The following is a 19,953-nucleotide window of genomic DNA, read 5'->3' as shown; positions in this document are numbered from 1 at the left end:
TCAGCCTGGTGCAACAAAGAGTGATCTGGTTTCAAATGCCAGTAGTGCTGAGGTTGAAAAACGCAGCTGTAGAGCAATTCTGGATAAGTTTTGAGAAGAGCTAAACAAGACTAAAGGATTAAACAAATAGAGTCATGTACATATGCTCAGCATTCAAATCATTGTGCCTTTAAGATAATTCTTATTTCTAGCTGTGAAGGAGGATGATTGGAGAAGTCCAGCCCACTAGGCTCTTATTTGCATAGTTTATTTAGAGACAGTGGTGGTTACCATATGTATATGATATATAAAATATATATATGCTCATTTATGCATTTATCTCTGAAAGATATACAAGATCTCAAAAATAGCAGTTGTTTCTAGAGGATTGGGGCAAGGAACTTTTCACCGTATGCCCTTTTGCATTTTTGCGCTATGTGCATACTACTTCTTATATACAAAAAGATAGCTCTGCCTAAGTCAACAAGTACATTAAATGCACTGTGTAACTTCTCTGCAACACATAATATGAGACTTAACTGCATATTACAATAAAGATGTAAAGGCATTTGGAAACACGGTAAAGTTGTAGATGTTGAATAGTTGAAAATGTTGAGAGGAAATGACGAACTTTTAAGCCATATTTCAAATGAGTCACCAAATAATCTCAGTCATTAAAAATAAACACCCTTTTTCCTAATACCTGCTTCTCTGAGGTTATAAAAACAAGAGGGCAGTTGGGGTGTTTGTCTAGTGACCAGGACAAAATGCAAGTGAACTTGTTTTCCAGATGGTGATGACAGTAAAGCCCCCTATGAGGAGCCTAGTAGGCTGACATGCTTAAGACTTGGTTGGTCTACTGGATGGAAGATAGGATGGTGGGGTGGAAGTTGAGTGCCTAGGCTAGAGTCCTGGCTTTGCCAGTAATTCATAATGTGATCTTAAGCAAGTGAATCTCTGGATCTATTGTCCATCTATAAAATGAGAGTGCAGATCCTAAAAGATAAATTTTTAAAAATTAAATGGATAATTTCTAACAGGGAAAAAAATTTCACAAAGACATGTGAAAATATTCAGCCTTCCCATTATGTAAAAGGAATATAAACTTGAGATTTTATACCCATTGAGACAACAAAACCAATATCCATGCCACTGAAATTGTTAGAACAAATATACACATTCTTATCTGTTAATTATTAGCAGTGCATTCTGGAAAATATGGCATGTTTATATAATAGAACTATAGAGATATTCCCACCCTTTGTTTTTTAATAATGGCATTTTCCAGAAATTTATCTTAATACTTAACAAATACAAAAATATATATACACAAAGACAGTAATTCGCTTCAATGTTGTAATGATAAAAGTAAAAAAAACCTAGGTAAATGGTTTAATATGGGCACGTCAACATGAAATATTGTACATCTATGAGAGGAACCATTTTGGAAGGTAGCTATGCTAACCACTACCACTACCAATGCTGAGAACCATTTTGAACACTAGAAATGTTTGTTAAAAAGAAATTGCTACTGGGGCTCTTCTCCCTGCTCCCAGCAACGTTGCGAGCTCTCTGCTTTCCTTTAATAAAGACTTTGCTTGCTTGAAAGAAAAAAAAAAAAAAAAAAGAAATTGCTACTATGTTGAATGTATGTAGATAATATACAAATGTAAATACTTTAACTTAGAATGAGGAACCATGGGAAGTTCCTGTTGTGGCACAGTGGGTTAATGATCCAGCTTGTCTCTGTGGCAGCACCAGTTTGATTTCCAGTCCGGCACAGTGGGTTAAAGGATCTGGCATTGCTGCATCTGTGGCGTAGTCACAGCTGTGTCAGGGATTCAGTTCCTTGGCTGGGTAACTTCCATATGTCCTGGGTGCCACTATTAAAAAAAAAAAAAAGTACTACGGGTACCTTTTTACTTAATCAGTATTTTATATTCTTAAACTGGCTTTTAAATTCTAATAAAAAGAACTTAGGAATGAATTTGAGGAATTAAATCATTTGACCTCTGAGGTCTAAGATTCTCATAACTCTCTGATACATCATTGGGGACTTTGCTGTGAGCTTTCCTGTAGTAGACAAGAGGATGGTGGATCAGATAAACCTTGAGAACAGACAAGACTCTGGTAGAGCAAGTTGAAGCCCCTGCAATTTAGAGATAATCAGGGACATACAGTGAGGTATTTTTTTTCCTCTCACACATTAAACTTACATATAACTCATCATATTTCATGTGATTTATAAAAATATTTTAGACATATGTTCCTTCTACAACCATACCTGAGTATAAAAGCTTAAGAGTGAAGAGATGTAAAAAGGATAAGCACAGATCTTAGGAAAGGGAAGGAGCCTAGAAATAATTCTAGTACAACCTCATTTATAGATGAAAAACACTGATGCTTAGAAAGGAAACATGGTATTATATGTACTGATTATTGTACTGATTATGAGATGTAGAGAAATGCAATTTGGAGAAGATAGGCAAAAAAAATAAATTGGCGGAGGGGGTAAGGGAAAAAGGTAAAGGCAGCAAGTAAATACAAGAACAGTCAACGTATACGTGGGTGATAAAAGGGATGAAGGCTACCACTGCCGGGTGAAAGTGACCACTAAGCCCTAGTGGGTGGCAGTGTTGGATTTCATACATGGTCCTATACATGGATCCTGTTACTTAATTATCCTGCACAAGGTACAGATCTATCAAACTTTTACTTTCCTAACTCAAATGAAGGAACAGCCTTTCAAGTCCCAAAGGTTAATGCTCAACTAGATCTTTTTGTTTTTAAAAAAAAGTCATCAAATTTTCCTTTTTCTGGTTTCCACATAAAAGGGTGTTGAAAGATTATTTCCATTGTACAGGTTTTCTCCCTCAGAGCTCATTTTTAGGTATCAATTGTGAATTTTCAATAAAAAAATTTTAAATTTACTTACTTAGATGGAAACAAATTGTTTTCATATAGTCCAAGAGCCCAAACTGGTTCATTCTATCTGTATAGGTTATGTACATATATATACTCTCTCAGAAATCAACAAGTTTTATATATGCATAAACTTCTGAAATGAAATCGTTTGAAACTTGTACAACACCTTCATTTTAAGAGGATGGTTTTAGTATCATTGGTATGCTGCTGGCCACAGCAATTTTGTGTCCAGAGGGTACCAGTTACTTTGCCTCTCCTGTTTGACAGATTTTACTGATGGAAGCTGATCTGAAGAAAAGAGAGTGCTTGTTCAAGTTGGGATTTTGCCTTGAGCACTGAACAAATATCAGACTTTAAAGTTCAACTTACATCCCATTTTTGATGTTCTACAATACTTGGCTCACTGGCACACTTAAAAAAAATCAAGATTTACTTTTTAAAATTAATTAATTAGTCTTTTTAGGGCTGCACCCATGGCATATGGAGATTCCCAGGCTAGGGGTCTCATTGGAGCTTTAGGCGCCAGCATACCACAGCCACATTAGATCTGAGCAGTGTCTACAACCTACACCACAGCTCACTGCAATGCCGGATCCTTGACCCGATGAGGGAGGTCAGGGATTGAACCCGCAACCCCATGGTTCCTAGTCAGACTGGTTTCCACTGTGCCATGATGGGAACTCCTCAAGATTTTACTTTTAATGATTCTGTATCAAGCAACTTATTTAGCTCTACTTCAATAAACATTAAGACTATATTAAGCAATTTATCACTACCTTTTTTCCTTGTTGGACTTCAACATCTTGGTAACCTTATATTAAATCACAACAGACAGACACAATACATTTCAACACTGGTGTGTCAACTGGATTTTTTGTAAACTGCTTTCTATCCTATCTTTATAAAAGGTTTGTGGTAATTTCTAAATTATCTTCAATTAGTTGATGCCAAACAGTTAGGTTTTTGGCTGTATCTAGTTTGTCTTCTCTATCTTGCCAACCCAACCCCCAACAAGTGGTCAACAGTTCATTTAAAACAAACCTAGGCATTCCCATTGTGGCTCAGTGGTAACAAACCCTGACTAGTATCCATGAGGATACGGGCTTGATCCCTGGCCTTGCTCAGTGGGTTAAGGATCCAGTATTGCTGTGAGCTGTGGTGTAGGTTGCAGACGAGGCTTGGATCCCACATTGCTATGGCTGTGGCGTAGGCTGGCAGCTACAATGCTGATTGGACCCCTAGCCTTGGAACTTCCATATGCCATGGGTGTGGGCCTAAAAAGACAAAAAATAAGATAAAATAAAACAAAACAAACCTATACTAGGAAGATATCCTATTTAGAAAAATCACATGGGAAAAACAGAATTAATAGGAAAACTTTGGAGTTCCCATCATGGCGCAGTGGTTAACGAATCGGACTAGGAACCATGAGGTTGCGGGTTCAGTCCCTGCCCTTGCTCAGTGGGTTAATGATCCGGTGTTGCCATGAGCTGTGGTGTAGGTTGCAGATGCGGCTCAGATCCAGCGTTGCTGTGGCTCTGGCATAGGCTGGTGGCTGCAGCTCCAATTCAACCCCTAGCTTGGGAACCTCCATATGCCGAGGGAGCGGCCCAAGAAATAGCAAAAAAAGACAAAAACAAAAACAAAAAAAAAGGAAAACCTTAAAGAAATGTGTTTTAAAGGTGCCAGATGTAAAAACTTAAAAGCAAAGTGTGGGAGGAATGATAGTAAAAGCTTAAAATCCAATTTTTTTTTTTTTTAACAAGACTGAAGAAGTTTATCATAAATATTTAAGAATCATAGCACACATTAATATACCACAACTAAGCATTTATTATACTGTTTAAGAAGGGAAGTAACTGCAGTGGTATTTCAGAAGCTCTTTTTTAATGTAATATATGCTCATAGACTCTAAACAGTATTTTAAAATATACAATCTCTCCAAAAGAAAATATTCAACTAAAGATAGATAACTTTTAACGTAAGTAAAATGTTACAAGATTTTAAAATTAAAGTCATCATCTGATTTCACAACACATGTACAGAAATTTGCAAACTTCCTGTACACAGATGTATATAAATCTCTACTCTTGAGCGAGGCGTTCAATAACACGTCGATAATCTTCCACAAGTTCTTGAAAGCTTTCTTCCAGCTGTTCATGTTGCATGCTTATTTCTATTTGGTTCATCTGGTTTGTCAGTTCTTCTGGTCTGAGACATTTCCTCATTTTAGCAAGATCTCTCTGTTTTTTCTAAGCAACAAACATAATTACTGGTTAGACTGAACTAAGAAAGCTGATATATTTCTTTATATTAGAATTTTAAGTCTCCAGTGTTAAAAACAAAAAAAATAGTAGCACTCAAATTTGTCCTATATAATTTTTTAAAATTTATTTTATTTTACTTTTTGCTTTTTAGGGCAACAGCAGCATGTGGAGGTTCCCATGCTAGGGGTCCAACCAGAGCTACAGGTGCCGCCCTATGCCAGAGCCACAGCAACCCCAGATGCGAGCTGCGTCTGTGACCTACACCACAGCTCATGGCAACACCAGATCCTTAACCCAATGAGCAAGGCCAGGGATCGCACCCACAACCTCATAGTTTCTAGTTGGATTCATTTCCACACCACTGCACCACACCAGGAACTCCCCACATAGTTTTTCCTTAAGGAAGCCTAAACATATATTAGCCATGAATTACAAACCCTCTAAAAAGACGGTTCTAGAAGTCATGGAATTTGTGTCAAAATACAGACATGGGATTAAGAGCCCCTTCTCCAAAGTATAATAAAGAACTGGCCAGAACAGACAATATTTCTTTAATAAATAAAATACATTAACCGAAGAAAGACAACTGAGATTAAGAGCTATTATTCCACCTCACTATTTAATCATTAGCTAAATACATTAATTTTAATTCCAAGGTGGCTTCTGCTGCTGCTATGCTCATTTACGAATTCCCTTAACGAGGAGTGTATTTATGGACTATATACTCTTGGAAGAGTTTCAGAAAGATAAGTCAAAGACTGTCACACTTTAAAAAGCAGTATTAGGGAGTTCCCATCGTGGCTCAGCAGAAAACCAACCTGACTAGCATCCAAGAGGACAGAAGTTTGATCCTTAGCCTCGCTCAGGGGGTTAAGGATCTGGTGTTGCTCTGAGCTGTGGTGTAGGTCATAGATGTGCCCTGATCCAGCGTTGCTGTGGCTGTGGTGTAGGCTGACAGCCTCAGCTCCAATTCAGCCCCTAGCCTGAGAACCTCCATATGCCGCAGGTGTGGCCCTAAACACACACACACACACACACACACACACAAAAAAAAAAAAAAAAAAAAAGGCAGTATTGGCAGTTCCCATTGGGCCCAGCAAGTTAATAACCTGACATAGTGTCCTTGAGGATGTGGGTTTGAGCCCTGGCCTCACTCATTGGATTAAGGATCTGGCATTTCCACAAGTTGCATGGTAGGTCACAGATGTGCTTTGGATGTGGTGTAACCATGGCTGTGGTATAGGCCTGCAGCTGCAGCTCTGATTTGACCCCAGCCTAGGAACTTCCACTTGCCACAAGGGCAGCCAAAGGAAAACGAAAACACCACCACCACCACCACCCCAATATTTACTAGCATTTATTCAGTCTTTACTGTCCAGACACACATTATCTTATTAAACCCTCTACACTTTTCCAAGAAGGAAACCACCATGCTGAAGAGTCAGCACCGTGCTGAGGAGCTGGTAACAATTTTTAGGCAGGACACTATATCAGAACAATATTGTTAGTAGTGCTGAGGATGAGACTGGAGAACCAAGTTAGCAGCTACTACAAGAGTTTGGGCAGGAGATGATGAAAGCCTATACCAAGTCAGTAGCAATAGAGATGAAGGGGACAGAACAGATTTATGAAAGAAAACTTTGGGTGACATGGGGAAAGAAAACTTTGGGTGACGTGGGGGAAGAAAAATGAATAATGACTCTAAGACTTCTAGATGGGTGGTAAAAGTGCATAATATAAAACACTGTAATATATGAAACTTTCATACAATTTGGGTCAATCTACGTTATATCATCCTCTTTTACTAAAGCACATAATATTTATTTTTTTTGTCTTTTTGCCATTTCTTGGGCCGCTCCCGTGGCATATAGAGATTCCCAGGCTAGGGGTCGAATCGGAGCTGTAGCTGCCAGCCTACGCCACAGCCACAGCAACACTGGATCCGAGCTGCGTCGGCGACCTATACCACAGCTCACGGCAATGCCAGATCGTTAACCCACTGAGCAAGGGCAGGGACCGAACCCGCAACCTCATGGTTCCTAGTCGGATTCGTTAACCACTGCGCCACAAAGGGAATTCCTAAAGCATATAATAAAGCTAACTTTACATACAGATTAGAAATCACATATTAACTCATGTAATCTTAACAACTCATTATGATACAGGTACTATAATTTTATTCAGTTGATAAAAAAAAGATACAGGAATTAAATAAGGTAGTAAGTTCAGAAGCCAGGATTTAACCCCTAAAAATCTGCTTGGAAATCTGTATTCTAAGTCCTTATAGTTAACTGCCTTTCAAAGACAATTAGAAACAAAAAAGAACCCTAAAAACAATATCCTAAAAACTAATAAATGTCCCTTAAATGAAATCCTAATAATTTTAGAATATAGACATGTGTGTGATGATTACTACTTAAAAAGCTCAAAATTAAGCTAAATTTATCATCACAAAACACTTTTTTTTTCTTTTTTAGAGTCCCACCTGTGGCATATGGAAGTTCCCAGGCTAAGGGCTGAAACAGAGCTTCAGCTGCTGGCCTACACCACAGCCACAGCAACACCAGAGCCGAGATGCGTCTGTGACCTACACCACAGCTTGTGGCAACACCAGACTGTTAACCCATTGAGTGAGGCCAGGGATGGAACCTGCATCCTGGTGGATACTATTTGGGTTCTTAATCTGCTGAGCCACAAAGGGAACTCCACAGAACACTTTTTTTTTTTTTTTTTGCTATTTCTTGGGCCTCTCCTGTGGCATATGGAGGTTCCCAGGCTAGGGGTCTAATCAGAACTGTGAACACTGGCCTATGCCAGAGCCACAGCAACGTGGGATCCGAGCCGCGTCTGCAACCTACACCGCAGCTCACGGCAACGCCGGATCGTTTAACCCACTGAGCAAGGGCAGGGACCGAACCCGCAACCTCATGGTTCCTAGTCGGATTCGTTAACCACTGCGCCACGACGGGAACTCCCAGAGCACTTTTAAAATAAAGTAACAACAGTAAAGTTTGGAGAAAGGCCTTTACTGAAATAAGCTGACACTACCAAAATTAGGTTGATCCTGAGTCTAAATTGGTACAGCTAAGTAAACGAGGTTGCTACCACTAAGAGAAAGAAAAAAAAAATTGATTAGTGTAAGATGCCCCTCTAAAGCAATGCTTCTCAAATTTAAATGTGTACACAGATCACCTGGGGACTTTGTTAAAATGAAGATTTGGATTCAGCAAGGCTGGGGTGGGGTGAGAGTCTGCATTCTAACAAGCTCCCAAGTGATGTAAACGCTGCTTATCCACTGACCACACTTTGAATATCAGTTCTAGAGAACTCATGAAAATTCAAATTTACTGTTCCCAAGTCCTGGAAGGACAGTGTATTCCTTAGTCTTCAATCATACGGATGAAAAAATACATTGTTTCTGCTGCCAAAGTTAAGGAAACAGCTCAGAAACTACTGTTTGCATCCAAAAATTATTGTGGTATGTGACAGGACTATAAACTATTTTTCCTTTTTTTTTTTCCCCGCTTTTTAAGGCCACACCCATGGCATATGGAGGTTCCCAGGTTAGGGGTCCAACCAGAGCTATAGCTGCTGGTCTACACCACAGCCACAGCAATGCAGGATCCGAACTGTGTCTGGGACCTACAACCACAGCTCACAGCAACTCCGGATCCTTAACCCACTGAGTGAGGCCGGGGATCCGACCCTCAACCTCATGTTTCCTAGTCAGATTTGTTTCTGCTGTGCCACAACGGGAACTCCTAAACTATTTTTCTAAATTGCTAATGAGTTGTAACATTTATTAAATAATCTAATTTCAGTGCTTGAATATGCTTCCAATCATATTAAATTCTTATATATAATAGAAACTATTAATTCTTAAATATTTCTTGATTACCAATTGTTCCAGGTAACCTACAGAATGAATTATGTGCCAGTACTGTTTTAAGTTATTATGATGTTTTTACATCTCTAAGAGCATTTACTTCCCCAATTTATCTCGTCCTTCAATTTCTTTACTGTCAGTTTTTTTTTCAGATGGATGTAAGAATTAATCTCATAATTTTTATTGGTAGTGCAGTACATCTGTGAATTAAATTTAAGAGCTCTAAGTACCTAGGCATAAAAAATATCTATACTAGCTTTATGGAAAAATACGAAACTATTATATAGAAGTTCCTCATGAGCATATAAACTATGGTTCAATTTTTAAAATAACTTATTTATGCTATTTGTTTTATAAATATTCCTGAAACTGTACATTTATACCACTTTGTATATGTATGGCATATTACAAATTAATCTTTTAAAGAGTGTTTAAAAAAACTTAAACAAAAACTTAATTCTTTCATAGATTAAGGCTGTTGATAATTTTTAATTAATGCAAAATCACTGAAGATGGAATTAGTGTCTCTTTATTTATGTTAACATTTGGCTCTAACGTGTAAAATGTGTTCCAGAAAACAATTCTTTCTCCTTACCTAGTTTTCACAGGTTCCAAAAGAGTTTACAAATATAATCTCAAAAATGCCCCCACCTCCAAGGGCTCCTTAATTTCTATCTGCTGAACTAGCTTCTTTTGTGAACTACAGAAATAAGGTTCTTCTATAAGAATTTAAAAATAATAATGGTATGGAGACATATGAAGAGTCCTAAGATTTCTCAAAAATCTTTAAAAACATGCACACTGTATTGTATTTCTTTCTCTTAAGTTCCTCACTATGGAGGCATTTCCATTTTATAGAAAAGAAGCTTAATACCCAGATGTTAATAAGCTGTTAAGAGTCACACAATTTGTAAAAGGTAGAACTAGACATCAAAACTGATTTTCTGGAGTTCCCGTCGTGGCGCAGTGGTTAACGAATCCGACTAGGAACCATGAGGTTGCGGGTTCGGTCCCTGCCCTTGCTCAGTGGGTTAACGATCCGGCGTTGCCGTGAGCTGTGGTGTAGGTTGCAGACACGGCTCAGATCCCGAGTTGCTGTGGCTCTGGTGTAGGCCAGTGGCTACAGCTCCGATTGGACCCCTAGCCTGGGAACCTCCATATGCCGAGGGAGCGGCCCAAGAAATAGCAAAAAGACAAAAAAAAAAAACAAAAAACAAAACAAAAAAACAAAAAAAACTGATTTTCTGATTCCAAATCCAATATCGTAATAATGATTCTAAATTTTATACTTGTAAACCAATTACGAATTTAAAATATGCCCATGAAACAATATAAAAAATTTTGTGCTAAAACCAAGCAGCTGCACCAACTTTACTTTTTTTAGTCAAATTGTTCAAATGTATCTTTTGGATCATCTAAAAATTACTTTTGTACTAGAGAAAGAGTTTCTTATTGTACTTTTAAAAATGGTTCCAGTTAATGCAGGTTATTTTTATCCCTTTTTGGCATTGATACAAACGAACTATTAGTGTTTAAGGAACTTTTAAAGTAAGGTACAAATTATTCCAATATCTATACAAAAAATTTCTAAGTGGGACAGGGTTATTAACCTGATACAGAAATTTGACCCCTCAAATAAAGGCAGCACAGAGTTGGTGGACTCTGCTATCAACAAATTTCATACCTCAGTAATAATTATAAAATCTTACATACAATTTATTTTCATAAAATGTGTTAAAAATGTAAATTCTGGAGTTCCCGTCGTGGCGCAGTGGTTAACGAATCCGACTAGGAACCATGAGGTTGCGGGTTCGGTCCCTGCCCTTGCTCAGTGGGTTAACAATCCGGCGTTGCCATGAGCTGCGGTGTAGGTTGCAGACGCGGCTCGGATCCCGAGTTGCTGTGGCTCTGGCGTAGGCCGGAGGCTACAGCTACGATTCGACCCCTAGCCTGGGAACCTCCACATGCCGTGGGAGCGGCCCAAGAAATGGCGAAAAGACAAAAAAAAAAAAAAAAAAAAGAAGTAAATTCTAAACTCCAAAGTTCCCCCATCAGGCATACATTTTAAAGACTAAAAAAAATTTCTAAATGATACTCAATATTCAGCAATTTTACTTTATTCTTAAACATAATTTTGCACTTGAGAATGCTATGATAGCACAACAAAACATTAGGAGTATCAGCTTGGAATGACAAATTAGAGAAAATCATCTGCATGCATTCAACGAAGAAATCTTATAACTCCTCCCAAGCCTAAAAGGCATTCAACTATTTCTAGGCTTTTATCAAGTTTGTGCTATGTTTCCTGACACACTGTGGCTATTAACTCAAAGTGGGGAAGGAGGACCCTCTGCTTTCTTAGGTTTTCTCTGTGGGACAGAATACTAAACTCATTAAAATGTGCATACCATAAATAGAATTGGAGCAAGTATCTGAAGAATTTTTAACTTGTGTATGAGCTTTAGTACAGGATGGTCATACCCATTTTGGCTGTTAAGAATTTAAAGAATTTAATAACCAGTTTTTGGTTGTCTTTTAAGATAAGGTGAAGTTGGTGAACAGGTAAAGATACTTAATAATATAAAAAATCAGTAGTGGAGTTCCCATTGTGGCTCAACACAACTAGAGTTTACAACACAATACAACTAGTCAACTCGGCTAGTATCCATGAAGATGCAGCTTCCATCCCTGGCCTCGATCAGTGGGTTAAGAATCTGGCATTGCTACAAGCTGCAGCATAGATCACAGATGAGGCTTGCCTTGGAACCCGCATTGCTGTGTCTACAGCATAGGCCAGCAGCTGCAGCTCCCATTCAGTCCCTAGTCTGGGAACTTCCATATGCCACAGGTGAACCATAGAAAAAAGAAAAAAAAATCATTATCATTCTGTTTTCTGTAAGAGTAGACAATACTTGCTTTTATGAACTAAAGAAATTTCCATTATTTGGTATTAACTTCATGACTACTATTTACACTTAGAATTCATCATCTCTTATTTGCTATATCTGCCTATATAAAATGTCATAAGTATCTGACATGCATAATTCAATAAATTACTTTTACTAAAACAATTTTAAGTGTTGTCATGATAACATCTTATTATACTGTTTTATATGCCCAAATTTCCTCATAAAGAAAATTTCTAGCTAACAAATTGATGTTAAAGATCAAAATCTTGGAGTTCCTATTGTGACTCAGCAGTAACGAACCCAACTAGCATCCATGAGGATGTGCGTTTGATCCCTGGCCTTGCTCAGTGGGTTAAGGATCTAGTGTTGCTGTGAGCTCTGATGTAGACTGGCAGCTGTAGCTCTGATTCGAACCCTAGCCTGGGAACCTCCATATGTTGTGGATGCGGCCCTAAAAAGACAAAAAGACCAAAAAAAAAAAAAATTTGCTTAATGAAATGGCACTCTGAAGAAAAAAAATACATGAATTCACAATACAATAATTTATAGTTACAGGCAAATAATTATATTTTTATATTCAGAATGTGATCTGTTTAGAATGACAAAGACAAATTAGGAAATACCGTTACATTGCAAATAAGATGTGGTACAGGAAAAGAGTTGCAATTCAGTAAGTAGTACAACCCAATGGACTATCAATATTCAAAAGACTGGCTCTATAAAGCAGAATCTATGACAAATAAAATTTGGATTAATTTAGGAAAATCAGAACTATGTACTTAATATATTAATTATTCATCAATATTAACTTTCTCCTTAAATCTTTTTTTTTTTTTGCTTTTTAGGGCCATATGTGCAGCATACGGAAGTTCCCAGGCTAGGGGTTGAATTGGAGCTACAGCTGCCAGCCTATGCCACAGCCATAGCAATGCAGGATCTGAGCATCCTCATGGATACCAATCGGATTCATTTCTACTGTGCCACAATGGGAACTCCTCCTTGAATCTTAAGACAGATTCAAATTTGTCATTTATGGTCCCAGCTATTGTGCTTTATAAGCCTATAGGTACAGGGTATATAAATGCAGCAACCACAAGTCATGTGCTTAATAATTATTCATTGAGTAAATCCTCCTGCATACAAGCTGGTATAAACAATATCTACCTTAATGGCCAAATGATGATGAGGCCAGGCCTGATCTAGGAGGAACCTGATCTAGGAGGGGAGATGTGTGAGTTATAGGAAAATAAAGGAGATACAAAAAAGTACGGGAGTTCCCATTGTGGAGCAGAGGAAATGAATCTAAGATCCATGAGGACGCAGGTTTGATCCCTGGCCTTGCTCAGTGGGCTTGGATCTCGAATTGCCGTGGCTGTGGTGTGAGTTGGTGGCTACAACTCTGATTCAAGCCCTGTCTGGGAACCTCCCTATGCCTTGGGTGTGGCCCTAAAAAGCAAAAAAAAAAGTATGGGAAAAGGAGCAAGAACATCAACAAAAACGTGAACAAAAATAACAAAAAGGTAAACAAAACTAAGTTGCAATTTCAGCTAGGGTAAAGTACAGAAGTTACAAATGAAATGGCAACCAAGGCCAAATTTAGGAAGAAAAGCACCAAGGTAAACAAAATATATGACAAATGGGAAGACAATTAGAAAAAACTTGATTATTTGTTAGGGAAGATTCTAGACATTGTTTTTAAAAGATGCATACAAATGAAAGAAAAAAATAACCATGAGTAGACTATTCTTGGGACTAGTTTTTAAGTAAATAGAAACAGATTTATAGTTTACATTGGAAAATTATGACAGGGAGAAATCTTTTAACTAAATGGAAAAATATTTTCACTTTTGTAATAGTTAACTTAGCAAAATGATTTGGACTCTCCCATTCGCTGGCATTTACTAGATTTTTTTCTCTTTTCTTTTTTGGCCACACCCAACGCATGTAAGTTCCTGGGCTAGGGATCCAACCTGTGCCACAGTAGTGACCCAAGCCCCTGTGGTGGTATTACCAGGTGCTTAACACACTAAGCCACAAGAGAACTCTTCATTTTATTTATTATTATCTTTTTGGCCACACTCACAGCATGCAAAAGTTTCCAAATCAGGGATTAAACCCATGGCACAGCATTGACCCAAGTCACAGCAGTGACAATGCTGGATTATTAACCACTAGGCCCCCAGGAAGCTCCTTCATTTTAAACACTGACAAGAGTATAATGCTTAAGACTCCTGAAAGTCCTACCTTATATGGGCTAATTAGTCTTCTTTTAATATCCAGTCTATAGCTTCTGTATTGTTCAGCATCACTCATGTCAGTTACCAGTAGTCGAAGAATCTCATAAACCCGTCTAGCATGTTGCTAATAAAAGAAAAACATGAACATTTCACATTATCAAGTACTAACACATTTTCAAAAGAACACAGTATAGATTGAATATCTGCCACGGGCCAAAAATTGTGCTAGGTGCCCGACAAAAAGCAATAAAAGATATTGTCTCTGCCCACAAGGAGCTAATAGTCTAGTGGATAACATAAATGAATAAGGTACAGTTAATTTTTTAACTTTTTTTGTCTTTTTAGGGCTGCACCCACTGCATAAGGAGGTTTCCAGGCTAGGGGTCAAGTCAGAGCTGCAGCTGCTGGCCTTCGCCACAGCCATGTGGAATTGGACCGCATCTGCAACCTACACCACAGCTCACAGCAATGCCAGATCCTTAACCCACTGAGCAAGGCCAGGGATCAAACCCGCATCCTCATGGATACTAGCTGGGTTCGTTAACCACTGAGCCATGATGGGAACTCCAAGGTATGGTTGATTTAATGACAGAAACATGCACATGGTATATGGCGGCACACACTGGGAATGGGGGAAATGTTAGAAGAGGATTTCCTGGGGGAATTAAACTTGAGCTGAATCTTAAAGGAAATCGAGCACAGAGTATGCTATTTTTTTTAAATAAAATTTTATTGGAGTATAGTTGACACAGTGAGATGTTAATTTCAGGTGTACAGCAACATGAATCAGTTATACATATATCCATTCTTTTTCAGATTCTTTTCCCGAATAGGTTATTTTAGAATATTGAGTATAGTTCCCTGTGCTATACAGTAGGTTCTTGGTGATTATCTATTTTATATACAGCAGTGTGTATATGTTAATCCCAAACTCCTAATTCCTCCACCCCCATGTTTCCCCTTTGGTAACCCTAAATTTATTTCCAAAGTCTGGGAGCATATTATTCTTGAAAGAGAGGAGGGCATTATGTGTGTGTACATGTTATATGCACATGTGCAGGACACTGCTAGAGCATAAAATGAAGAAAAAAAGCAAGGAGCAGAAGCAGAGTAAGGATGGAGCAAGAAAACAGAGCTTTACACACTGGATTAAAGAGCTGGGCTTTTATCTACTAAGTCACAGATTTTATTTTATTTTATTTATTTATTTATTTTTTTGTCTTTTGTCTTTTTGTCTTTTGTTGTTGTTGTTGCTATTTCTTGGGCCGCTCCCGCGGCATATGGAGGTTCCCAGGCTAGGGGTTGAATCGGAGCTGTAGCCACCGGCCTACGCCAGAGCCACAGCAACGAAGGATCCGAGCCTCGTCTGCAACCTACACCACAGCTCACGGCAACGCCGGATCGTTAACCCACTGAGCAAGGGCAGGGACCGAACCCGCAACCTCATGGTTCCTAGTCGGATTCGTTAACCACTGCGCCACGACGGGAACTCCTAAGTCACAGATTTTAAATGCAAGAGTGAGCAAATCACACAAGTTTAAGTTTTAAATAAAGCATTCTCTCAGCTATATAAACATAGTAGCAGAAGAAGCGCAGGGAGACCAATAAGGAAACTCAGCTATTAAATAAGGCAAAAAATGACAAGGACATGAACTGAGAAAGCACAAATAAGAATACTAAGGGAACAAGGATTCTAGAAATATAGAATAGGAAAGACTGGTTGTGGAGGAAGGTATCGAATGACACTTTTCACAGTGCAGGAGAGATTTAGGAGGCAGCAAAACATATAAATCTGAAGAAAATTCAAGTTGAAGAGTAAGGATTTAATAAGTAATAACAGTTTATAGGCAAGAATTTAAACCCTAAGACTGGTTAATGGTTAAGACCACCCCAGAAAAGCACACAGTGAAGAGAGGGGAGAGCTCAGAACCCTGCAGGGGGGAAGGAAGCATGATTTAATTAAAAATATGTTCATATTGTTTCTTTTAAAAGCTGAGCTGTTAAATAAAATCTCATTAATAAAGCTTTAGTACAGTCTGGAGATATAAATTATATATATATATATAGAGAGAGAGAACTGGGTTCTCTATATATATAGAACTGTCACTATATATAGTGACAGTTAAAGAAGAGACAAAAGACAGAGAAAAAGTCAAATATTAGAAGAATGAGGAGGTTTTGGTAATACTGAATCCAAAAGAGTAAGCCTGTAGTTTTCCTATTTCTATTGTTCATTTATGTATTTACTGAGAGTGGAAAGAGGTGAGGTAAATATAGGTTGGGAAGATGATACTGAACTTTCTGGAAGAAACACCTGAGCAGAACCTGAAAAAAATGAATACTGTCTAGCCAGGCAAAGATGGAGGAATGGAAGAAGAGGGTATAAGGGAAAAGGGAATAGTTTATATAAAGGGATGAGAAAAGGAGGAAAGTCGTAGCATAGTTAGGAAATGGCAAGAGGTTCATTAAAGCCAGAGCATGTGGAAAAGTAGTAGAAAACTGAGGCTAGCTAGGTGGGCAGGGGCAGATTATGATGGGATCTGTGTGCCATACTAGGGAGTCTTAATCCTTTGGGGCAGCGGGGAGGGAAGCATGATTTAATTAAAAATATGTTCATACTGTTTCTTTTAAAAGCTGAGCTGTTAAATAAATTCTCATTAATAAAGGTTTAGTACAGTTTGGAGATATAAATTATTTCTAAAATATATATTTTATTTTAAAGGCAGGAAGCTATTAAAGTGTTTTTACGCAGGAGAAGATGGAAAGTTTTGATTCCAATTAAGTTACTTGTTGGAGGTCAATGACCATTAAACTTTTGGTATATGGTTTTGGAGCTCAGGAGGAAAATCTGGATTGAAGATTTAGATGAGATCTCCCAGAGAGAATAAATAGAATGAAAAGAAAGATGATTGGATAGAGAACTTTGGGGAATACTTAAATTCAGGGAGCTACAAAGTAGAATCCAATGACATTATCACAAAAAAGATGATCACAGTGGTAAGTGGAAAACCAGGAATGTTAATGGCTTAGAAGCCAAGGTCAATCACATCAAGTGCTAGTCATTATTATTGGAATACTCTTCATCCCACATACTTTTATAATCCCAAACCTACCCATTCTTCAAGACATAGGTCAAATGCATCCCTCCTATGAAATACTGATTTCTTGCTTATTAAATAAATATAATAAACTCCTCTTAACTCCCATATTATTTTTTCTGTACCTATCTTAAGATACTACTTTAAAATTCAAACAAATATATAAAGAAGCATTAAAAAGTGAAAGTTAAGTGTTTCTGGAGTTCCTGTTGTGGCACAACAGGAGTGGCAGCATCTATGCAGCACTGGCACAGTAGGTTAAGTGGTCTGGCTTTGCTGTAGCTGTAGATTGCAACTGTGGCCTGAATCTGATCCCTGGCTCAGGAATTCCATATGCTGTAGGGCAGCCAAAAAAGAAAATATATGGTTGTATTCTTAAAAACTATTACATTTAGAATGAAAAAGCAATGAGGTCCTGTGGTATAGCACAGGGAACTCTATCCAGTCTGTTCTATCTTGGGATAGAACACGGAAGATAATATAAAAAAGGGATTGTATGTATATGTATGACTGGGTCACTTTGCTGTACAGCAGAAACTGGCACAGGATTGTAAACCAACTATAAAAAAATTCTTTTAAGTTAGTATTTTATTCCAACTCTCCTCCCCACCAAAGTAGTCTCCAGGGGCAGTAACTACTTTACCAGTTTAGACAAACATTTTCTTAGAAAGCAAAAATAAGATCTTACTATCCCTGAGTTCCTGCTGTGGAGCAGTGGAAACAAACCCTATTAGTTGTCCATGAGGATGAGGGTTCAAACCCTGGCCTCACTCAGTGGGTTAAGGATCTGACTTTGCCATGAGCTGTGGTGTAGGTCGCAGATGAGGCTTGGATCTGGTGTTGCTGTGGTGTAGCTAGAAGCTGTAGCTCCAATATGACCCGTAGCTTGGGAACCTCCATATGCCACAGGACGGCCCTATAGAGCAAAACAAACGAACAAACAAAAAAATTCACTATCCATCTTTGTTCTGCTTGTTACATTTAATATAGCCATGAAATCAATTTTCTTTCTCTTTTATTAATGAGAAAATCAAGGCACAAGGAGGTAGACTAAATTGCCCTAAAAGCAGTGAAGCCAGATTCAAACCCAGGCAATCTAGCTCTAGGACCTGTATTTTTTTTTTTTTGGCTGTGCCTACAGCATGAGAAATTCCCAGGCCAGATATCAAACCCATACCACAGCTGTAACCAGAACCATAGCAGTGACAATGCCAAATCCTTAACCCTCTGAGCCACAAGGGAACTCCCAGGGCCTGTATTCTTAATAGCTGTTACTTCCCACACATATTCTTGTATTTGCAGTGTTTAAATTATGTACTTAAAAAAAAAAAAAAAATGGAGTTCCCATCATGGTTCAGTGGTAATGAACCTGACCATGAGGTTCCGTGAGGCCTCGAGTTCCATGGGGACCTGGGTTCAATCCTTGGCTTCACTCAGTGGATTAAGGATCCAGCATTTCTGTGAGCTGCAGTGTAGGTCCCAGATTCAGCTCACATCCCGAGTTGTTGTGGCTGTGGTGTGAGCCAGCAGCTGGAGCTCCAATTTGACCCCTAGCCTGGGAACTTCCACATGCTGCACCTGAGTCCCTTTTTAGGCAAAAAAAAAAACCAAACAAACAAAAAAAAAACTTTAAAATTTAAATGTTTTCCTCATACAGAATCAAAATACCTTATTTATTTTGAACTTCTGTTGAGCCTCTACTGCCATATCTTCATTGAATCCTTGCATTAACTTTTCCCGGGAAAAACAAGGCAAACCTTGACAAAACTTCACAAGCACAAAGTCTCTTAATTTCACATAGCTTTTGGATGGATCTTCCGCTAAAGAAATAAAGCAGAATAACATTTTCTTTACCCAACATAATTTCTTTACTATCTGCAATCACAGCATACATGCTAAGCTTAGAAAGACAAACACTCTTAAAAAGAATTACATACATACAAAAGTTACAATGTGAAAGAATTATAAAACAAATAATATAGCATTATCTTTGTCAAATAAAACTATAGGTGAAGTCCTTTTGCAAATACATATATATTGTTCATGAAATTAAAGCCACTCCTTAGCAAATGTGAAATTTTTGACTGGTTTGTTATCATATGCATCTTAGTTTTATTTTCAATTACAGCAGATGTATAAACAAGAAATTAAAGTTTGGATAATCAGTCCCGAAAGCAAGTATTTTCTGATAGCTAAGGGCTCCAAAGCTCAATTTATAACTCCCTTACTTTATTCTTAATTTTTTCTTTTTTTCTTTTTTTTTTTTTGGCCACAGCATGTAGCAGATTGATATGGGATCTCAGTTCCCAGATCAGTTATCAAACCCCAAGGCCACAGTGCTGAGAGAGCAAAAAGTCCTAACCACTAGACTACCAGGGAATTCCCTATAACACCCTTTAATCTGATAACCTTTATAGTCTGCTATACTTTATTCACCAATTAAAAAAAAATCTTTCTTTTACAAAAACGAATCTTTTTTAGAGAATAAAAATGAGAATATAATTTTGATCCTTTCTTCACTGCATCTGAGTAGCATAGATCTTCAAATCTGTCTATGTTATCTACATTAGACTAAGTAGTGGACAAGGAAAATATCAAAACATGATAGGTAGAAAAAAACATTGCACAGGAAAAAACAAAGAAAACTGCACA

General features: G+C 38.0%; 2 protein-coding genes across 8 annotated transcripts in view; one reads left to right on the top strand and one right to left on the bottom strand.

Moving 5' to 3' along the window:
- SLC25A12 (solute carrier family 25 member 12) overlaps positions 1–19,953 on the top strand; it is a 204,055-nt gene that overhangs the window by 14,298 nt on the left and 169,804 nt on the right. The window lies entirely within an intron of this gene.
- The window catches only part of HAT1 (histone acetyltransferase 1), a 57,947-nt gene continuing 42,713 nt past the window's right edge, over positions 4,720–19,953 (bottom strand). For 4 of the 5 annotated variants that reach the window (XM_084999511.1, XM_084999510.1, XM_003483674.5 and 1 more), the window contains exons 9-11: positions 18,970–19,121; positions 14,211–14,327; positions 4,720–5,156 (exon numbers count right to left, since the gene is read on the bottom strand). In XM_084999511.1, coding sequence (XP_084855637.1) covers positions 4,989–5,156; positions 14,211–14,327; positions 18,970–19,121 — 437 coding nt within the window. In that variant the 3' untranslated portion in view covers positions 4,720–4,988. Of the gene's footprint in view, positions 6,111–13,339; positions 14,328–18,969; positions 19,122–19,953 lie in introns of all 5 variants that reach the window. The other variant, XR_014829545.1, reaches the window with a different exon arrangement.

The sequence above is a fragment of the Sus scrofa genome, chromosome 15 (assembly GCF_054392235.1).
Source record: "Sus scrofa isolate SSC_HxYL_T2T_F1_AM1 chromosome 15, Sscrofa_HxYL_maternal_Yorkshire_Landrace_v2.0, whole genome shotgun sequence".
Taxonomy (NCBI): Eukaryota; Metazoa; Chordata; class Mammalia; order Artiodactyla; family Suidae; genus Sus; species Sus scrofa.
Note: the sequence above shows the minus strand (reverse complement) of the source record. Positions and strands in the feature narration are given on the sequence as shown.